This window comes from Aspergillus pseudonomiae (assembly GCF_009193645.1).
Source record: "Aspergillus pseudonomiae strain CBS 119388 unplaced genomic scaffold BDV37scaffold_27, whole genome shotgun sequence".
In the NCBI taxonomy this organism is placed as follows: Eukaryota; Fungi; Ascomycota; class Eurotiomycetes; order Eurotiales; family Aspergillaceae; genus Aspergillus; species Aspergillus pseudonomiae.
The window spans coordinates 131,885-151,804 of NW_022476019.1; the positions used below are offsets into that span (position 1 = coordinate 131,885).

The following is a 19,920-nucleotide window of genomic DNA, read 5'->3' on the forward strand; positions in this document are numbered from 1 at the left end:
TCTGATATTGAACTGGCTGATGACCAGCGTGAGGTGACTCTCAACCGGATGCAGAGGGGCACCGGGAAAGAAAGGAAAGCGGTCACGGAAAAGAAAAACAAGCAAAAAGAATAAAAAAAGAAAAGGAAAAAGAACGAAGAAAAAATGGGGTGAAGAAGCGGAGAATGAAGTTGACGGATACTACAAGACAGCTACACCAACGGTCCGAAGTGCTCCACGCTCGTCAACCGGTCGCGATTGATCACTCTGGGGAAGACGGTGTCTAAGGGAAATGAAAGAAGAACGCCATTGAATCAAGCTCAACGTCAGGAAAGCCTGGTGATTATTGCCTGACTCACCTTCGCCTGGAGAAGAGGGAATATTCTGCAAGTGTGTGTTGAATTTGTTACCTAATTAGTTTCCGGCCGGGTGGCGCCCATGTGGAGTGCCACCGCCACACTAAAGCCAATAGGAAGCCTGAAGATGCCGGATCGTCAGCCACACTAACCTAGAAAATTTCAGTTGAGTGCCTTAGGGTGCCTCAGGGCCGGGGCTTCCTGCAGGTACTCCTCCAATCACGGATGTCCACTAACGAATTTGGAATGTTCGGCTACAGTTCCACCGCACACCACTGGTCATCCAGGCCGATCCAGATGTTGAACCCCAGAAACTTTAACGGGAAACGGACTCGGTGACTTAACCTCGGTCGGATGCATGGAGAACCGATAAGACAGGGTTTAAACCTTAAATGGATACATCGCATTCAGATTGATAATTCAACGCGGTCATATTACTACTACCTTGGATCCAGTGGCGACAAGAAGCGCAAAGCCTCAGACCATCATATCCAACACATTACCGGAATCCATATTGAATACCCATACTGCCATTAATCGTCGATTCGTGTTACGTGAGCCCAGTGCCCCCGTCATTCCAAACGTCCACCAGGATAGTCATCACTCGTAATCATACAGCTGTTTCTGTGGCGGCACATCCCGGCGGAGGATGTACTTCTTCACATACCACGGCATCATGCCACGATAGTGATTGATATGCTTGCGGGTAGGCACCGAGAAGACCTGATCCAGTTCTTCCAGAGAGAGCGCCTTGGTCTCCGGCAGGCAGAAATAGCAGAAAATCCACCCAAAGAAATTCCATGCTGCGTACCAACCGAACGCCCCTTGGACACTGAATGCATCCCGCAAAGGGAGCCATGTGAGCGAAACGATGAAGTTGAATCCCCAAGTCGTGGCCGTCGCAAATGACATGCCGATGTCACGGATGTACAGTGGCTGTCTAGTTTAGCTTGGGTCGAAGACAAGGGAGGAAAGGTAAGAAACGTTACTCACAAATGCTTCGGCAGAGTATGTGAAAGGCACAGGCCCCTCCCCAGGTGAGTAGACAATCATATACAGATAAATACCGGTTGCGACACAGGCCGTTCGGGGAGTCTGATCGGGGATGTAGAACGAAAATCCGGTAAAGAGCAGGAACAGGCACATTAGAGGGAACGTGGTCAGCAGAAGGTTGCGCCGACCAAAGGTATCGATTGTGTACACCGCCGGGAGAGCAAAAATCCAGTTCGTGATGCCGCATCCCAGAGACACAACAAGCGCCGTTCGGAGATCAAATCCCGCGTCCCGAAACATCGACGAAGAATAGTACATTATCGCGTTGACCCCGCAGAACTATAGACATTAGAGGTGCAAATAGAGGCTTGGGATGCTCAAAAACGAACCTGTTGCATGAACATGACGAAGAAGGATGATTGGGCGGCGCGCCGGTTACGGGGGACTGTGAACATCTCGCGCCAGAGGTGTTTGCCTTCCCGGAGCTTCTCTTCCACTTTCAACGCAGAGTGAATGTAATAAAGGTCCCTCGCAGCCTGAAATTCCGATGGGCGCAGCTTGCAAAGTGCCTGGTACGCGTCCCGGTAGCGGTTGCGGATCATATACCATCGCGGTGACTCGGGACACAGATAAACCTGGATACAAACAAAAAAGGGACTCGGGACTGTTAATTCAGATAGAATAAAGCTGCAGAGTGGTCACACCCGTGGAAGAAACTTACGGAATGGCGGTCGACCCCAGCATAAGCCTCCAGTTGAAGCCCGGGATGGTTGCATGCGACACATCCATGAAGGCGACAGAAGCAATATAGCCCAGCATAATGCCGAATGCTGTCCACATCTGCCACATCATCACCAGGGCACCGCGTATATTAGCGGGCGCACATTCAGCGCCGTAGACTGGAGTAGTCGTTGACTTTGCACCCACCGCAAACCCTAACAGGAAACGACCGAGCAGGAGATTCCACCAGGTGTGTGCGGCTGCCATCCAGAAGGAGGAAGCAAATGAAATGAAGCAAGAGATAAAGATACAACCGCGTCGTCCGAACCAGCGATTGAGCGGAGCAGTAGTCCAACAGCCGATAAGTGCTGAGCAAAGATATGGAGCACCATTCACTAGGCCTTGCAACCACGAATTCGTGATGTTGAACTCCACAAAGTAGTATCTGGCTGCTGTTAAACTGACAGTCACTGCCTAAATCAGTTGATTTTACTCACTCTTGTGCTCCGTTCACTGCAGTTTGATCCATTCCCTGAACAATTGCGGAACCAGCGCAGAGAACTATAGATCATCGGGGTTAAAGAAAATTTGAAAAAAAAAAAAAATGAAAAGGGTAAAGAGAGTAAATTGCAAAGAGAAAAAGGGAGAAAAAGAAAAAATAAAATTATTTGCTCGGAGATGCGGTGCTTACTGGTCATAAAATACATCATGAATGGTTGACTCCATCGGTGCGTCTTCTCACGTCGAAGGAGTTCCTTCTCGCCTTCAGACAATTCACTCAGTTCCTCGAAAGCTTTCGGGTCTTGGGCCACCAGCGCGCCCCGTTTGAGCTGGTCCACAATGTCCTCGAGATCTTTCTCTCGGGCAAATTCTTCAACATCACGGTAAAGCTCCTCCCGAGTCAATCCTGTGAGGGGGTTCTTCAACTTAGTGTTAGCATTGCTTTTGATAACATCCCGTGACCAAACCCTGGCTGTCTCCGCGGCATCTTGTTTCTCAGCTGAAACGGCGGATTCAAGATGCTGAGACGTCAAGGCAGGTGCTTCGGGGTCATCGATCTTCCTATCCATGGCAGGAGTCTAGGTGCGGAGCACCTTGCAGATTTGAGGAACAAGGCGTGGGTCAGTACGTCCAAGAAGAGGTGCAGGATACGATAGGCAAATGAGAGGCAGCAGAAGGAGAAAATTCTGGGGCCACACAATTTCAGAGAGGGGCAGACCGTCGCTTTTAACGTCTGCAAGGGCCCAGAAGAAGAGCTGTCGCCCGCACAGCAACAGGGATAGTCACCGTGCCATTCTGCTGACCAGTGAAGTTGATTTGCTCCGCATGACGACTGCCCTCCCCAGATTAACTAACACGTACCCCAGAAACTTTCCCGTCCACTCCATACTGTCCCTAGGCCAAGAGGCTTGGAGTCCTAAGAGCATCCTAGTGGCGTTCTTGGAAGTCCCAGACGACATGATCGGGGAAATCTAACCTGCCGCCCAGGATCCACTTTGCCAATTTTGCTGGGTATGTGACTGCTGCTATGTAACGAAGAGCGGACAGTTCGGCTGGATTGATGAGCTAATGATTTTTATCGGAGTATGTAGTTGCTTCGCGGCGTTTTGTGGCTGACAGGGCGCTACGGGACTTGAGGTTATTACGACGACAAATGAGTTGCAGTACAAAGTAATCCGGACTAGATCAGTAGCAGAAACATGACTGGCCGGCGGAGTCACGCAAGTATTTCCAGCGGTAGTGCATACATGCAAGCCATGTGGTTCGAGAAACGCAGCGGTGCCATTCCCCTGTAGGTATGCCCAATCCAAAAGAGACCGGGAAAAGACTAGCGGGGCTCATTATGATAATAACCGAAGGTCAATTGGACAGAATTCTCAAGTCTTAAGGCTCCGACAGCAGCCCTCTCCCCTCTGGCATCATAGCACAGCAATCGGCATCTTCGCAGTCGGCCTAATACTTCTCGGCAGCTTGGCGCCGAGAGCGCACAGCCAGTCATCCCGAGCCCTTTTCACGGAAACTACCATAGGTATATCCCGCATGCGGCAATAGCAAGATTGGCCGCTTGGCTTACATATGCCGCTCCTGCAAGGCGTCCACAGCTGGTCGTCCGAGAGCACAGGTTCGACATGTCGAGTTTGCCGGAACCCGATGAATGACTAGGAGGGGTGTCCATTTTGGATGTTGCTTTCCGTCCAGGGTTCTTTTTCATGTGGTTCTGAGCCTCTTAAGGACAGGTTTAGTTTAAGGGGGTAACATATTCACGTATAAGCGATTCATCAGCGGCAGAGAGATAATTTTGAATTTTGCCCTTCGCTTGTGGGTTAGATAACAGCGCCATTAGAGACATGACTCCCACTTGATATTCTGCAAAAACTCCTCTTGTGGAATGATGTTCATGTTTATCAGTTCACAGAGTACTCCGAGGGGGAAGGATGAAAGAAAGGAGAGCTGCGACCTCCAGGCTTGCTCGACTCATTTCCTATTTGGTCCATAGATCACATGGTTATGTGCTTTAGCCTCAGGCCCTCCATCCCACATCCCAAGAGTTAGTCTCACTACAGTTGCATCGCATTTGAGCTGGATCTTCCCTTTATTGGCTGATATACTCGCTGAGAACTGGAGGCCGAGATGGCTAACAACGCGCCGCAGGGGACACCAAGTCATGCAACCGGCCATTTCTTGGCCAAAGGGCTGGATGATGCCATGGTCAAAGTTAGTTTTATTGAAATATGGGACCACGCTGCAGGACTTCCCAGATGATTATCGTGAACTTATTCGAGCCCTTACGGTCGCCGGTGGATCAATTGCAGCGAACTGTAAGCTGAAATGCTAGCCAGAAATAATGGAAATATTTACAGCATAAGACAAAACACAAATGAGAGGAAAGATATGGGTTCGACAACAAAGATATCTGAGCTATCTCTATCATATTCCTGAGGTGTATCATGATGACCCAAGTTGCACGCCACATAACTTTTCTATGACCTCCATATGGCAGTAGTGGCCAGGTATAGAGCTATACCGACGTCACTGTCGAATTAGTACCTTCCATCCCCCTTGGAAATTCCTACTAATCATCATAGCTATTCCTCCTGCAATCGAAACCCCACCCCCAAAGATCCACACGGCATTGAAGCCCCGGTTTTGCAGGATGGCCCCAGCCGCGGGAGTTCCAACTAGATTTCCCACGGTCATCACTGCATACCCCATTCCCATTCGAGTGCCAATAAGAGTCCGATCCGGGGAAAGCTTGACAAAGCATGTGGGCGGCAGGGATACAAATGCTCCTGTGAAGAAGCCATAAAGAAAAGCCACGATGACCACTCCCGCCAGGCTAGATAAATCAACCAAAGCAAACATCAAGCCCCCCGAGATAACCGTGCATGTAAAGATGATGTTGAATGGGCCAATAATATTGGCAAATATGTTTGGTAATATTCTCCCCATAACAGATCCGGTGGTCAAAATTGAGAGTAGATAGAATCCAAGGTCATTGGCGGCGATCCCCTGGCTGATGGCAAAGTATTGAACATAGTAAAATGGGATGTTGAGCGAGATGAACTCGAGAGTTCCTCCCAGTACAAAAAACGTATAAGCGGGCTCACGAAATGCCCCAATATCCAAGAGTTTCCGTTTGCCAGATGGCTTCACTCGTAATCGAAAGACCGTGATAGGGATGGCTATGGTGACTAATATGACGAGGCCAATTGCCCGACAGGTCCATCCAAATCCAATTCGATCGAGAAGTCGGTGAAAGATAATCGGATATAGAATACCTCCTACCGCTAAAGTTAGATGCCCATCCCACTACAGGAAAGCACAACTCCTATGGCTTACCCAATCCACTGCCAGCAGCTGCAACGCCATTCGCGAGGGCCAGCTTCGTGCTAAAATAGGTGGAGAGCACAGCAATACCAGGAATGAGAATTAAGCCTGTTCCAATACCGATACAGAATCCTTGTGATAGCAACACTTGGTAGTACTCCTTGGAGAGGCTCAGCATCATCTGCCCAAATACGATCATGAATGAGCCGCTAACAAGAAGGGGATAAAAGTAGCCCGCATCATACAGCGGACCGGTCATCAAACCGAAGACGAGGAGCAAAGACGACTGCACTGAACCTATCCAGGATATACTCGATGAGGATGAGGGAAACAGTTCCTGGGTCTCATAATAGGTCTGATAAGCGCCAAACGTGTTCAGGACACCCCTATACACGTCAGACCTGATTAACAGAGCTATCCCTCTCTAACTTGCCATGTGTTAAAAAGGATAAAAAACGTTCCCATAACTTGCACCCACGCCTTGATCCCGCCATCTGGGATGGATGTTGTATCATTAACAGAAGCTTTGACTCTTGTCTCAAGTGTCTCATGATCGGAAACGCCCTTCTCGTTGGCCCCTCGGTTAGACATTCCGTTCATTTCTGCCTTGTTGAAGGCTGAGGGCTATCTTAGACTTCTATGTTGGCAACTGGACTTTGACGTAGGTTGTGCGGTGAAACACCCGATATGTCTTGGCTTGAAGCTGCGTTTGTCTACTCGCGTCTTTTGTATGGTGATCAATGTAAGAAGCAAAGTACTCGCAATCAAAGCCATAACATTAACGCTACCTTTGCCTTGGGAACCGTTGCGTAATCCAGCGGTTCATGGAGTGTTCTCTTTGGTGTGTTTCTCCCATTCCATTCCTATGCCTGCCCTTAATATGGGTAGTTCACTCTCGGTCCTCCATATCACAGATAGCAGTGAAGTGATCGGAAAAGCCCGATGCGGGATCCCCCGCCCATCGGCCCCAAGAGGCGGAAGATAGTCGTCAGCATATCGACACTATGAGACAAGCATCCGGCAACTACCTTGGACTTATCTTGGTCTATCAGTGATATGAGCGATTATTATAGGGATAAACTGTCATCGTAAATTTGACGCACTGATCAACTCCTCGCTTAGCCAGCTTAAATCTCGGGAGCTCGACAGACAGCGCACCCTGCCCAAGTCTCTGGGCGGGTACTAAAAACAGTCTATAAAAATTGTTGTCTCTTGGCATGAACTGGTATTGACTAGTCCATCCACGGGGAGAGGAACGATGATCTCACATGCCAATCTGCTATCTCACAATCATAATAAAGTAGGTGGACACCTCAGGATGGGAGCCAGAGAAATGGATTTGTGATTACGGTTAGATACGGATGAGGCCTGTTTATCGGCAGTATCTCCAGGTTTAATTAATCCAACTTCTTGTCGTACATATGACACTGCATGCAAGTCTAGCCCTGATCATCATGGAGCTCTACACAGACAAACACTACACTGGAAGCCATGTTGGATGAGCAGGCAAAGGTCTGAGCAAATCAAAATGGATTGAAATGCAGAGCTCACACTTAGAGAGTAGGTACGCACACACAATTTACCACCGAGGGTAATGTATATTTGGCCGTGATGTTTCGCACATGTCCTGAACTTCCCACGACTTCTATTATTGGTCCTATAACGGAACCCAGCAAAACAAGTGTCTGGCCTAATTTCATCCCATTAAGGGTCTTTGGGATTAGAGCCAATGAAAGAAATCAGTTAGCCAAAACGACCTTTCAGTTGGATAGTGTGTTTTCCTGATTGGTCAGCATCATATCTCCAGCCAAGGTCAGCGACAACCCCGATGAAGGCACTATCCATGCATAGGGCAGTGCAGCACGGCCATCTGGTATATTTTTGGCACCGCCCTCTTCTTTGTCAAGTCCTATTGGGTGGCTAGTACTCGACTCGCTCAATCTCGTGTTTGAGTCTTGGCTGATGTTATCGTGTAGATCACCAGTGTGGCTTGAAACTCTAAGAAACAACACACCATCTCATCAAGATCATACAAAAGAAGGATTATGCAGCCTGTTCTCAGATTATGGCTTAATATTGCAGACTTATTCTAAATCGCAAAGTTCAGATTTCTCCTGCGGGCCAAATATGACGGACAGGAACTATCCTTTGCTGGATGGCCATCCGGCCAACTTATCGCTTCGCATAGCAGCACTTGTCAGTGCTTTTACATCTTTGGCGGTATTCGCCTGGGCAATAAAAGCTCACGATCGCGTGTTTACGGATCTTAATGGCGCCTCGCTGTGTGTCATGATATTAGCTACAGTAAGTGAGCCACCTCATTTTACGATCTAAAGCTATCTATACGGAAGCTCATATTGTCGAGAAGTCTTCATATGCAGTCCTTTGGTCGCTTGTGCCCTTGACAGTCAGGCTTCTTCTCCGTCGAGCTCTCCATCCGGGCGTTCATATTGCATTCGACTTTATTGCTTTTTCGGCAGTGTTTGCTACGACTCTCGTAACGATGATCGTGTTGACGCCTATCGCGGAAGGAGGGTATTCCTGTCGTAGATCTGCCTGCCGGGATACTACGTTGCCAAAGGTCGAGTTCTTTGGATTCGCCATGGCCTTGCTCACTTCGTAAGATGAATACAAATCGGTGCATTTGAAGCAGTTCTTAAACTAACGTGAACAGGGTGCTTCATTTTGTTTTGTTCGTCTGGGCCTGCTGGGCTTGTGACCGTCTCAGGAAGCAGCCCCGCAAGACAGAAATCTAAGCGCTTGTTAGCGACAATATCTTCGTGATAAAGATAATCATGAGAACTTACGACACAAACACTTCGCCATTAATGTCTAATATTGCGCTTTCTGATCATCCGATAATATTTAATCACAATAATACTGTTATCCTGCATATGCATGGACTTTAATGTTCTACCGACAACTGAGGATGGCTAGGAAGGACATGGAATGCAATGCATCATCTTAATTTTTGACTTACCTGGCATTCATTTTGGAACTCCTAGTGAGCTGTCTCTTGGCTAGGAAGACTGTCGGGTCTATGATGGTATTATTCAAACGACTACTAGTATTTAATGCGAGTGCAATCATGTCATGTTAAAATACATAATGCCTATAATTTTTTAATACCTATATATCACAATCAGGATTCAGGATTCACATCTGCCATATACAATGTATCACTATGTGTCAGTCCACAACTTACGCCTGGCCCCTTGCTCCTTTATAAGGCAAGCATTGACTACGAGTATGGAGATATGATCATGCTATTAGATTGGCGCCATGGTTCGTCCCTCAGACTAGTGTTTCAAGTACAGGATCGTTCAAACTGACGATGAGAAAAGCATGTCGCCCTTTGTTTGCAAACTCATTCAAGGGCCCATTAAACAGGAGAATATTCTGTGATATACATGTTGTAAAAGAGGTTCAATACTCGCTGACTGCCTTTCGACTAACTCAAGCCCATCCCCTATAGTTGCGTTGGCCTAACCAAGTCCACGACAATGAATCTACCAGGCCACACTGCCACTGGCGCCGTTCTGTTCGCAATAGTAGAGCAGCTCGTCACCTCCAATGTGCTGCGCTGCGGATTCGCAGTAGTAGAGGAGGTCCTTCTCGTTCTTCACTGTGCAGTCGGGGCACTGGTCCCATTGCTTGTCGCCGGTGTTGCGCTTCTTGTATGCGGCACAGGCCTTCTCGGTGGCAGCCCGGTTATAGGCATCCTAAGTCAATCGTTAGACTGGGTCTTGCGGGAAAGTAAATGGGGATAGCACGTACGACACCGCCGTTGGAATCAACGCAAACACCGGTATAGTGAAGATCCGCAACGACACTAGAGAATTGTTAATACTGCCAGTCGTCAAAATTGATTAAAAGATAAATAGATTCTCGTACCCAGCGGCCAGAGCTGCAACGATCAAAGAGAGGGATGCCTTCATGTTTGATTATGTCTCGACGAAGAAGTGAGAGATGATAGGTAGTGTGTTGTGGTTTGGGAATCCTAGATTGGAACTCCTGACGTTCGCGAGCAACGGTAGTACTTAAGAAAGATAACGAACGGTCACCAGAGGGTATCCATGGCGGAGTATATGTGTACAGAGCCGATCCCGGGGCTCCTGCCATGGTAATTGCATGTCTTGGTCTAAGGCAAAATATCCGAAGATTCCCCATGTAGATCCCACGATCATAATCAGTGAACCGACGAGACTCCTCATGAAATGACCCGAATCAGAACAATGTGCTTGACCGTTGATAATGCAGGTACCGGCAGCGATCCGGGACTCTATTTCCGGCTAGTCAACGTCTTTCAGCGCGGGATAAGTTTCACTTCTGGACATTAGACGCATATGCAGGACTGCGTTTCATCCTTCGTAGCATTAGTTACACCTCACTGTCTCAGTTGTAGATCCAATCGGAATCACGTAGGGATACCCGGGTCGATCATTTTGGAAGCGATCAACACTGGTGGGCGATGGGGATGCACAAAATAGTAAGGCAAGGGAATATAGGGTGGCAAAACTGTAGATTAAAGTCTTGATATCCATGGCTGTGCTCCATAGTGAGACCATCGGGCTTCATTCTACTCGTGGTTCGTCAACGCTTGTGGGGCTGGATGCAATCAAATGTCTTATAGAGTATGACTATCCCCCATGCTACTGATCCCTGGGGAAAGCTCCTCAGTTTTGCTCCACTTCGCCAGGTTCCTGAATGTCTGTCCAAGTCATAAGGCCCACAGTGGTCAGAGTTAACATTAAGTCATGGCCAATGATCCGGTGTCTTGGGTCCACGACTGATGATCGACAGAAACGTGGACCCTATGCCTGAGCACGTATATTCTTCAGCGTAAAACTAATTAGATTAACCTGCGGGAATTATTGCTTCCCACACGCCGGCCATCTACTGCTGCCTTCCAAATATGGAGGTGACATTCAACTACCATAAGATCCTTTAGTCTTGGACTGTTTCTAAGACGCTCATCTGTTTCCGGGAAATCCTCGGAGAATTCCTTCCAAATAGGATAGAGGGATCGCCTGCCAATCTTCCAACGCCACGGTGAATGGCATGTCAGCTATGCCGAGAGTGGCTCCTGATTCGGAGGTATTCGTCTTGATCTTTGCTTCCGTTTGATTCCCAGTGAGAACAACATACTCCCCATGACCAGATTCTATATAGAAGCCTCCTTCCCGTCAATTGACCTCCCTTTCTTCGACCTGTTATCTCTCCTCAAACAACCTTCACAATCCTTTTTAATACCTTCTTAGCAATTCAATTGCTCATCTCGACATCATGAAGGTCCCCTTCGTCTTGCTGGCCTCCCTTTGCGCCAATAGTGCCCTCATTACGGCTCTCCCTGCCGATCAAGTCTCCGCCGACAAGGCCATCCTCGTCCTCCGCGACGGCACTACCAAGGCTGTTGAGCAAAAGGACCTTGAATCTCACCTGAACGGCATCTCGCTTGAGCCCCCGACCGACAACCTCCCCCGGTCCTTCAAGTCCGACGGCTTCACCGGTCTTCAGAAGCGTGGTGATGCGCAGTTCATCATCCCTCTCCCCGACCAGGAATTCCTGGGCTGGGATGTCGCCATGTCCCCCATCACTCACGCCAACGGAGCCCCCGCCACTGTCGCCATTGCTGCTGGTCAGAGCATTGCCAACAGCATCAGCGTCGGTACCTCTTTCACTGCTACTGTTGAGAAGTGGCTCCAGATTGGCGCCAGCATCAACTACCAAGATACCGTGACCAACACGCTTACCGGCACGGCCACCATGACGATCCCCCAGGGCAAGTGGGGTGCCATTGTTAGCAACCCCTTGACCCACCGCCGCCGAGGCTATGTTTTCAGCGGTGCTCCTGGCAAGGCTCAGTATGAATACTTCCAGGCCGACTCGTTCGACCGCAAGAGCGTCGCCTTCAAGGAGGCCAAGCTGGACTGGGTGCAGGGTGTGATCACCACTTGCCTGGGTGACAAGTACCCTCTGAAGATGTGCAACGGTCAGGGTGAGCTGAAATAGATGACCCTTTTAGTGACCAGAAGGCTTTCGTTGGAGAGAGTCGGTGCTCAGTGAAGGATTCCTGGAATAGTGTCTTCGGCTGCCTTCCTATATATTGCTGGGCATGCAGCACAATCACACATGTCGACTATTTTGTATGTATACTTAGCTCTTCATAGATGTCTTTTATCGTTGGCTTGAGGTAGTCATTGCCAAATGTGATACAGAACTGCCGCATTTTGTTCAATTTACCAATCGTTGAGATACTGGTAGCTGGTGTTGGTAGCTCTGGCCATGACTTAAAAACTCTTAACTGGGGTTTTCCAAGGGTCGGGTATAGGTACTAAAAATCTCAATACAATTTCTAACCTTTTAATGTCTTTCTCTCCACCAAAACAAGCAAATTAGGACTTACTCCCCCTTGTAGAATAACACGTCCAAAACAGACCACAACTGGAGCTATGCGTTGGTATTGTATATAGTCCGCAAGATTTCCGTGCTCGTTTGGTATACTCTTTCTGAATTATATGGCAGATAGTGTAATACACTGTAGAATCAAAAATACATTTGAAAACTGTTTCAAGATACAATTCGTGCCTGAGTGGGTAGGTTCTAAGATTAAACAAGCATAGATATATACTAAAACTCCATACAAATATGCCGCCAATCAGAAAGTGAACTATTCCCCATATAACGTGAAAATCTGTAAAAGCTGTGACTAGCAGGCTGTAACTAGGAAGCTTCACCGGAAATGAGAGAAAGATAAAAAAAAAAAACAACAGTGGTGGCCTTCGAAAACCTTTGGCATATCTCTAAGCAGTATATGCATATGTGTGAAAAACTAAAATTAACTTGATCTTTGATTTATATTGTCAAATATGTGGCAGTTATTTCAACAGCTGGCCGGCTGGCCCAATGGCAAGGCGCTTGACTACGAATCAAGAGATTGCAGGTTCGATCCCTGCGTCGGTCATTCTTTTTTGCTGCTTTTCTCTCTACCTCTTTTCCCGTGTGCCATTGTCCTCATTCCTTTTATATCTCCTTTTTTTTTTTTTTTTTTTTTTTTTTTTTTTTTTTTTTTTTTTTTTTTTTTTTTTTTTTTTTTTTTTTTTTTTTTTTTCTTTCTTTTTTTTTTTTTTTTTTTTTTTTTTTTTTTTTTTTTTTTTTTTTTTTTTTACGTGTGTCGCTGTCTTATTTCCCGTGTGAACCGCCAACCTTTGGTGCGCTCGCAGAGTCTGCACTTATATATCCGCACTACCAGCATTATATCTTCCCAGGCACAACACATTTCGTAGTAACATAAACACATACATCATTTCAGGAAGCGATAGGACCACTATAGAGCTGTCCTCGTGGATTGCATAATGCTAGATCATGATTAATAGTCTAAATAATGCAGCTGTTCACTAATAAATGCCTACCATACGCAGTAAACGAACATGGATTAGTTGACAACATATATCCTAAGCGGGTTTTGCTAGATGGTTGCCAGCTATCCCTGTCAATATCTTGGGTAGATTCCAGTCGAAGGCCAGAATAACCGGGAAACATGCAGACCACTGATTAATCACGAGTATGTTTAAGGGATATGATATGAGAACATACGATGTGAGATCTTCATGGAAATTTTCATTCTTCGCATATCACTCTTCTCCTACATTCCTTCTAGAAGTGGATCGTTAGTACGAGGTATATGTTCCTTTTTCAGGCCAGGGGTTCGTACGAGTGGGATGATCATAGTTACGCTATTATTATAGGCGCCACTATTATAGAAAAGCCGACGATCTACAGGGCCAATGGAAGGGGTGGAAGTATATCCATCTCCTGCGACCCAGATACCGTACCTACACCTAGTTTAGCAATACGATAGACGGTGGATACCTGTGCCTGCCTGGGTGCAGCAAGTTGGCACCTGCATCATGTATTTATTCAGATCTAACTGAGAAGACTTACGTATGATGCTACTGAGCTCATTGCACCTCAGAGATATTCTAGACCCGTCCACAATACGTGTAACAGGTGAGTACGGTAGGTTCTAACATCTAGAAGATTTAGATAATATAGTATACGGTGGGTTCGCAGTAGTAGGGCTGTCCTCGACAAGTGGCTGGTGTGTATTGTAGATATCAACCTGGCCTGTGGAACCCATAGTCACCCCACTTCTTCCCTATTAGAAGGATAAAATCTCGCTCTTTTCTTTGGCTTCACATATAATGTGAGCTTTGGCACCAAATAGTGGAACCACTAGCTCTAGAGGATCAATAGAAAGATACCAGGAATCCTTTAACGTGCTCTATTTGTCCGGACTCGGGCCGAAGCATAGTCAGGTAAAGATTAAGATTGCATTGCAATAATTTCCCGGCTTGGCTACGTATTAGAGGCGGAAGAAACAGAGCTGCTATAATTCTTCGGCAACTTCTTGGGGTCTTTGCTATGCCTACACTCCAGCTGATTCGCGAGTATCCGTGGACTTGTCTTGATGATGGTGTGACAGCCAACATGGACATGAAACCACCCTATGGAGTGAGGTAATCCCAGCAATCAGGGCTTACTTTCCAGCTATATAGTACACTAGAGATGCAGTAGGGATAATAACGACTACAATTAGTTAGACCAACTCCACTCTTGTCGCGGCTAAGGGCTTTCAAGGGCGTGAGTGGTGGATCCATGCTACGGATAATTTCACCCCCAAACCGACTAACGGAGATCGGCGCCAATTTAAATCAATCTGCTACGCTTAAACTCCTGGCAGACTCGGTATCTTCAGAGGAAGATCCGAAAAGTTGCCCTATCCTGTCGTCGCCTACACTCATTAGTTCATCAAGCACCGTGTATTCTCACATTGATTACTTGGGCGCTTGTGGAATAGCAGTGTCTGGTGGGTTTTCTTCGGGCTAACCTTCCAGGGCACGCAAGCGATGGACCGTCGTGCATGCAGAAAAGAAGAACGGGCGTTTGAGGTGTGAGATACAGGGTGGCGGTCATATTTATCTCCGTGTTTAAATAGGACGATGGGCTTGTACATTCTTTTCCTCCATTCAAGCACCGGTCCTTCTTTCAACATCTTTATTCTTTACTTGCCTACCCGGCTATATCTTTACATTCGTTGCGCTGGATCGCATATCTCACTCTTTCACTATCTAGCTCCATTCGTTGTCTGAACTTCTTTCTTTGCCTTGACAAAATGCGTCACGCTCAGTCTGCTTCTCTTCTGACGGCCCTCCTCTCGGCCACCAAGGTTGCTGCCCACGGCCATGTCACCAACATTGTGGTCAACGGTGTCTACTACGAGGGATTCGATATCAACTCTTTCCCCTACATGGGTGAAAATGCGCCCACTGTAGCCGCCTGGACCACTCCCAACACCGGCAACGGCCCTCTCGCCCCTGATGACTACTCTTCCCCCGACATCATCTGCCACCAGAATGCTACCGCTGGCAATGGCTACATCGAGGTCAACGCCGGAGACCGCATCAGCCTTCAATGGACCCCATGGCCTGAATCCCACCACGGCCCTGTCATTGACTACCTCGCCCGCTGTGAGCCCAACTGCGCCTCGGTTGACAAGACCTCTCTCGAGTTCTTCAAGATCGATGGTGTCGGTATTGTGGATGGCACCAGTGTCCCCGGTGTCTGGGGTGACGACCAGTTGATCCAGAACAACAATAGCTGGCTCGTCGAGATCCCCAAGTCGATCGCCCCGGGCTACTATGCCCTTCGCCATGAGCTGATCGCTCTCCACTCCGCCGGCACCGAGGGTGGCGCTCAGAACTACCCCTCTTGCTTCAACCTTAAGGTCAACGGCGATGGTACCGACAAGCCCGCCGGTGTCGTTGGAACCGAGCTCTACACCCCAACCAGCGATGGCATCATCTTCAACATCTACGAGGCCGTCTCCAGCTACCCAGTTCCTGGCCCAGCCCTCTACACCGGTGCCGCCACTGGAGTGACCCAGGCCACCTCTGCCGTTACCTCGACTGGCACCGCCCTCACCGTTGGCGCTGCTGCTACTACCCCTGCCTCGGGCTCTGGTGCCTCCTCCTCGGCTGCTACGTCCTCTTCCGCTGCCCCTACTCGCTCTCCCTCTTCCTCGGCTGCTCCCTCCTCTTCTGCTGCTGCCTCCCGCTAAGCGTTGACTTCGAGGACAGGACATCATTAGGGTTGAAGATACTGTTGCGCTGGAGGGGTATCGAAATGCTTTGGAAAACTGTACTATAGGTTCTCTCCGTCCGCTCATATGAGCCACAGCCTCAATTGACCAAGTTGTGTTACTGGTCTAGCCTCTTCTATCACGTAGTGAATTGCTTGCTCTTTCTAAATTGTAGTAGTATTCCATGTTAGTGAAGACCGCGAATTTTCAATCACTAAGGGCTATTCCTCTAATGTTCTATGCACTAGACTCGACGATATTAGTACGGTATTGCACTCATCTGAACATATTACCAAGCAAGCATATTGTTATCTTCAAGCTTACGGAAGTTGATAGTACTGGATGCGAGTTAAAATCGTCAATGACAGGGAAAGATACAGCGGTGGTCTTTGGGAAAGCTATTACATCGTTAACAATCTACAGTGTGATTATCCTGAGACTGACTTTGCTCATGATGTGGAACGGATTCTCCGCCTTCGATGCAGTGTGGACCTGGTGCCCGCAATCGCGGCTTCATTTATACCGGCTCAATTCATTGAAAGAAACAGTATAACACTTACAAAGACAGTCATGGTGGAGCTACTGAGATGGCTATCCCAATATCAGCTAACATGCTGGAATCTGGAAATGGTACTTTGAGAATGTTGTTCTCTCAAGCTATATATGTACATGGTCTGCTCCCAATTTAAACATTATGTATACAATGCGTACTCTACCCTATCCATATGCTTCACTCCCACCAATCCCTTGAAATACTTAGAAAGTAGCCTTTCCCAGATTCTCCGCCCAGTTCTCCTCCTTAAATGGCACATTCGCCTTGACGAAGTCCGTTGACTCCAGCGCATTCTTCGCAGGCTCGGGCAAACTTTCATAGGCAACCAAAGGCTGCGATCCACCCGCCTCATCCGTGAGCCCGCACTGGTGGTTCACAGGCCAGACACTGTAATACCTGATCAAGGGGTGTGTCTCCTGCAGCGAGTAGCCATCCGTCGAGCAATCCCATTTGCCATGACCGGAGGGACACACGGCAAGAATATTGTCCGCGGATGTCTTGGCCGGGTCAGAGATCCAGACGATCACGCCCTCCCAATCGTGGCGGTGTCCCATGCCCGGCGCGGCCTGGTCCTTGGGGAAATACCACGAGTACATGAGCGCGTACTTGTCCCCGGACTTCCCGCCCCGGACGTAGACTTGGCCGTCGCTCTTGGAGCAGTCGCCGCTGCTGGAGCCTGAGATGTCGAGGCCCCCGCTGTTTGTATGTACTTAGTATGTTTAATCCACGGCGAGGGGTGTCTTGTTTAGCTTACTTGGTGTTTCCCTGGGCATCCACGGCAGGGAACGGGACGCATCCATTGACGACTTTCAGCAACGGCTGATACGCCTTGTACACCTCGCCAGTGGTCCCGGAGGGTACTGTCTCGGGGAATCCGACCACTTTGTCATGGTCGATGGACTCTCGGCGGATGAGACCGCCCTGGACAAGCTGCGACAGCGCAGCGGTAAGGAGAAGGAGTTTCGAGACCATGTTGGAGACTGGAGATGATCAGTAAATTGACCGATAATGTACCTACAGGCGTCCGTTACTTTTTATAAAGGCGACCGAACCATTCCGCATAGTTCGTCGATCCCTATTCCTTCGCGCAATCAATTCTCCGACGTTATGCCGATCACCAGCGGACCCCCTGCGGAAGAGCGCGATATCCGACCAACCGAGCGTTATCAGGAACGTGGTACCTGAGAGGATCGTCAGTGGATAAGTCAGGGTCTATCAGACTGATCCTGGCTTGGTGGAGTGTTCTAACCTGCCAGGCACCGTTCGATTGACGGACATTTAACGCATTTCTTGTCTCAGGTGGTGGCCATCCCCGTACTAGTTGCCAATGGCAGGCAAGCTTTATAGAACCAATGCTCCTAGTGCTAAATAGTTTGCTCGTGAGTGCTACTATGCTCGATGGATGTAGCCCATGTCAAGTCTAGCCATGTCTACCGCGCTGTGCGCTTTGTTGTACCCATTCTGGTAGGTCTTATCGTTCGGAGATTTTGACTAATCGAGTAGATACAGCGCTTAATGCGTATCATGTTATGCAGCCACCCCTACTAGCTTATTTTCTGCATGATGAAGGATTCGAGCTATGTTGTTTAGTTCCAATAGGCACGCAATAAGCTGCAGACCTAGGCGGTAATAACATAATTCAAACAAGAAAGATAAATAGTCTGCAGGATTGGAAGATTTAAGTGATAGCACTGATATTAATTAAGTCGGCTATGTATACTGAACAATATCGCCAATCGCATGCAATCTAACGACCACGTAACGGTTTTAATATAAATCGCCCTAATCATGCACGTTCGACCCAGTTGATGGTGGCGCAATCATTCAAGCTAGTCAAGGTAGACAAGTCAGGAAGTCGCCCAACTTGTCCAGCACCTGTTTCTGCTTCGTCGCATCCGCATCCCTCTTGTTCGACGCGTTGCCCACCGAGATACTCACGTAGCAGCCCGCACCCGTGACCTTGGTCTCCGTCGGCAGACGCTGATCGTTGTTGCAGGTTTCTACATCGTCGCCAGAAATAAGGGGCACGGCGGTGTAAATGCGCGAGAGCACAAACTTGAAGTCGTCGACGCTGGCGCAGTCGTCCACCTTGGGGAAGTTGACATTGAGGTAGACGTCCTCGGGGAGGTAGGGCGTGCCAGCAGCGACGACCTTGTCGACGACCTTGGCCGCCAGCTGGGCGTAGATGGTAGCGTATTCGGGCGTGGGATCATCCCATGCGGTCGCAGAGCCGCTGGATCCGGAGAAGGCAATTGCCGGGATACCTGCGTCGTGCGCAGCGTAGCAGGCGGCGCCCACCGTGCCGGAAATGGCGTTCGCCACCCCCAGGTTGGCGCCGACGTTTGGACCGGTGACGGCCAGGTCCGGGTTGCCGCTGAAATAGGTGGTCGAGAGATTCTGGATGCCATGCTTGATTGACGTGACGGGGTACGAGTTCACGTAGTTCCACCGCGGCTGGGTAGCGTTGTTTCCCACTGCGGGGCTGCCTACGGGGCAGCTGTCAAATTCGCAGGCTTCGGTCAATTGCTTAGGATCTGCATCCATGGAGCCTAAATGTGCAAACGATTAGATTCTAGTTTGAGTGGTAAGGAAAGCAACAAGGAGAGCATACCAGTTCCGCTCTTATTTTCCGCTGGTGCCGAAATCACAACTGAGTGACCAGCCGCGGTCAACGTGTCGTAGAGAGTGCGGATGTTCTTCTCGGCCCACCCGTCATCGTTGGCAGAGATGATGTTGACAGCCTGGGCTGCAAGAGGCAGCACGGCGAGGGTGAGCGGAAGATGCATGGCGACGGTTCGGGTAGCAAAGTTAATTGTTCAATAAGGTCTATCGCGAAACAGACGTCCTTTATATAGTACTTTCTGCCTTCACTTTGTCTCATATTTGAGAGTGAAGGAGCGCTTTCCAGTTAGTATGCCGTGGCTGCCGAGCCAGACGATCATCATTTGACAATTAGGGCAAATCGGCAGCTGATCTCCGCCAACAGGCGGGCCACGTGCTTGCCCACAATATATTAAATATGTTCGCACGACGCGTTATCCATCTTTTCTCCTCTTTGATATTCACTGCGATTGGCTCGGCTACAGCTTAGCACCGGGGTGCCTAGAGCTGCATTCAAATGTACCCGGAAGTCTCTGCAGGAGAATATCTGAGCGTTGCATTACCGATGCATCGGCTGGACCAGAACACTGCACAGAGTTATACAGCCACGGGGCAACGGGGCACCAGGGCACTGCTCTCCTTTGATGCATAACTTTGCGGTATACATACTGACTTTCTCCTTTCTCTTTGTTTTTTTTATTGCCTCATAGGAGCTTCCCTCCGCAGTCTAAAGAAGACGCGTAGCTAAG

At 48.6% G+C, this 19,920-nt stretch overlaps 8 protein-coding genes and 1 non-coding gene across 9 annotated transcripts; 4 read left to right on the forward strand and 5 right to left on the reverse strand.

The window, feature by feature from the left end:
* Nucleotides 1-666: 666 nt before the first annotated feature.
* BDV37DRAFT_293519 (sugar porter family MFS transporter) lies at nt 667-3,118 on the reverse strand (the record flags this gene model as incomplete). The annotated part of the gene is made up of 6 exons (XM_032089437.1): nt 667-1,271; nt 1,329-1,667; nt 1,718-1,985; nt 2,050-2,493; nt 2,546-2,609; nt 2,740-3,118. The coding sequence occupies 6 exons, from the start codon at nt 3,116-3,118 to the stop codon at nt 936-938; spliced, it is 1,830 nt and encodes a 609-aa protein (XP_031942172.1). The 3' UTR covers nt 667-935.
* A 1,784-nt stretch (nt 3,119-4,902) lies between these two features.
* On the reverse strand, nt 4,903-6,476 carry BDV37DRAFT_293521 (major facilitator superfamily domain-containing protein; the record flags this gene model as incomplete). Its single annotated transcript, XM_032089438.1, has 3 exons — nt 4,903-5,830; nt 5,889-6,262; nt 6,310-6,476. 3 exons carry the CDS (start codon nt 6,474-6,476, stop codon nt 5,079-5,081), a joined length of 1,293 nt encoding a protein of 430 aa, XP_031942173.1. The 3' UTR covers nt 4,903-5,078.
* A 1,527-nt stretch (nt 6,477-8,003) lies between these two features.
* Nucleotides 8,004-8,632, forward strand: BDV37DRAFT_282388 (uncharacterized protein; the record flags this gene model as incomplete). Its single annotated transcript, XM_032087035.1, has 3 exons — nt 8,004-8,180; nt 8,245-8,495; nt 8,551-8,632. 3 exons carry the CDS (start codon nt 8,004-8,006, stop codon nt 8,630-8,632), a joined length of 510 nt encoding a protein of 169 aa, XP_031942174.1.
* Nucleotides 8,633-9,385: 753 nt separating this feature from the next.
* On the reverse strand, nt 9,386-9,814 carry BDV37DRAFT_282389 (uncharacterized protein; the record flags this gene model as incomplete). The annotated part of the gene is made up of 3 exons (XM_032087036.1): nt 9,386-9,598; nt 9,654-9,708; nt 9,771-9,814. 3 exons carry the CDS (start codon nt 9,812-9,814, stop codon nt 9,386-9,388), a joined length of 312 nt encoding a protein of 103 aa, XP_031942175.1.
* A 1,348-nt stretch (nt 9,815-11,162) lies between these two features.
* Nucleotides 11,163-11,888, forward strand: BDV37DRAFT_271086 (uncharacterized protein; the record flags this gene model as incomplete). The annotated part of the gene is made up of 1 exon (XM_032084668.1): nt 11,163-11,888. The coding sequence occupies one exon, from the start codon at nt 11,163-11,165 to the stop codon at nt 11,886-11,888; it is 726 nt and encodes a 241-aa protein (XP_031942176.1).
* Nucleotides 11,889-12,768: 880 nt separating this feature from the next.
* On the forward strand, nt 12,769-12,840 carry BDV37DRAFT_t93. Its single transcript has one exon. It is a non-coding gene; the product is annotated as a tRNA-Arg (tRNA).
* Nucleotides 12,841-15,051: 2,211 nt separating this feature from the next.
* On the forward strand, nt 15,052-15,996 carry BDV37DRAFT_271087 (putative endo-1,4-beta-glucanase; the record flags this gene model as incomplete). The annotated part of the gene is made up of 1 exon (XM_032084669.1): nt 15,052-15,996. The coding sequence occupies one exon, from the start codon at nt 15,052-15,054 to the stop codon at nt 15,994-15,996; it is 945 nt and encodes a 314-aa protein (XP_031942177.1).
* Nucleotides 15,997-16,773: 777 nt separating this feature from the next.
* On the reverse strand, nt 16,774-17,786 carry BDV37DRAFT_293532 (NPP1 family protein; the record flags this gene model as incomplete). Its single annotated transcript, XM_032089439.1, has 2 exons — nt 17,325-17,786; nt 16,774-17,266 (listed from the first exon to the last, which is right to left on the reverse strand). The coding sequence occupies exons 1-2, from the start codon at nt 17,540-17,542 to the stop codon at nt 16,774-16,776; spliced, it is 711 nt and encodes a 236-aa protein (XP_031942178.1). The 5' UTR covers nt 17,543-17,786.
* Nucleotides 17,787-18,403: 617 nt separating this feature from the next.
* BDV37DRAFT_282393 (5'/3'-nucleotidase SurE) lies at nt 18,404-19,356 on the reverse strand (the record flags this gene model as incomplete). Its single annotated transcript, XM_032087037.1, has 2 exons — nt 18,404-19,119; nt 19,182-19,356. The coding sequence occupies 2 exons, from the start codon at nt 19,354-19,356 to the stop codon at nt 18,404-18,406; spliced, it is 891 nt and encodes a 296-aa protein (XP_031942179.1).
* Nucleotides 19,357-19,920: the final 564 nt, after the last annotated feature.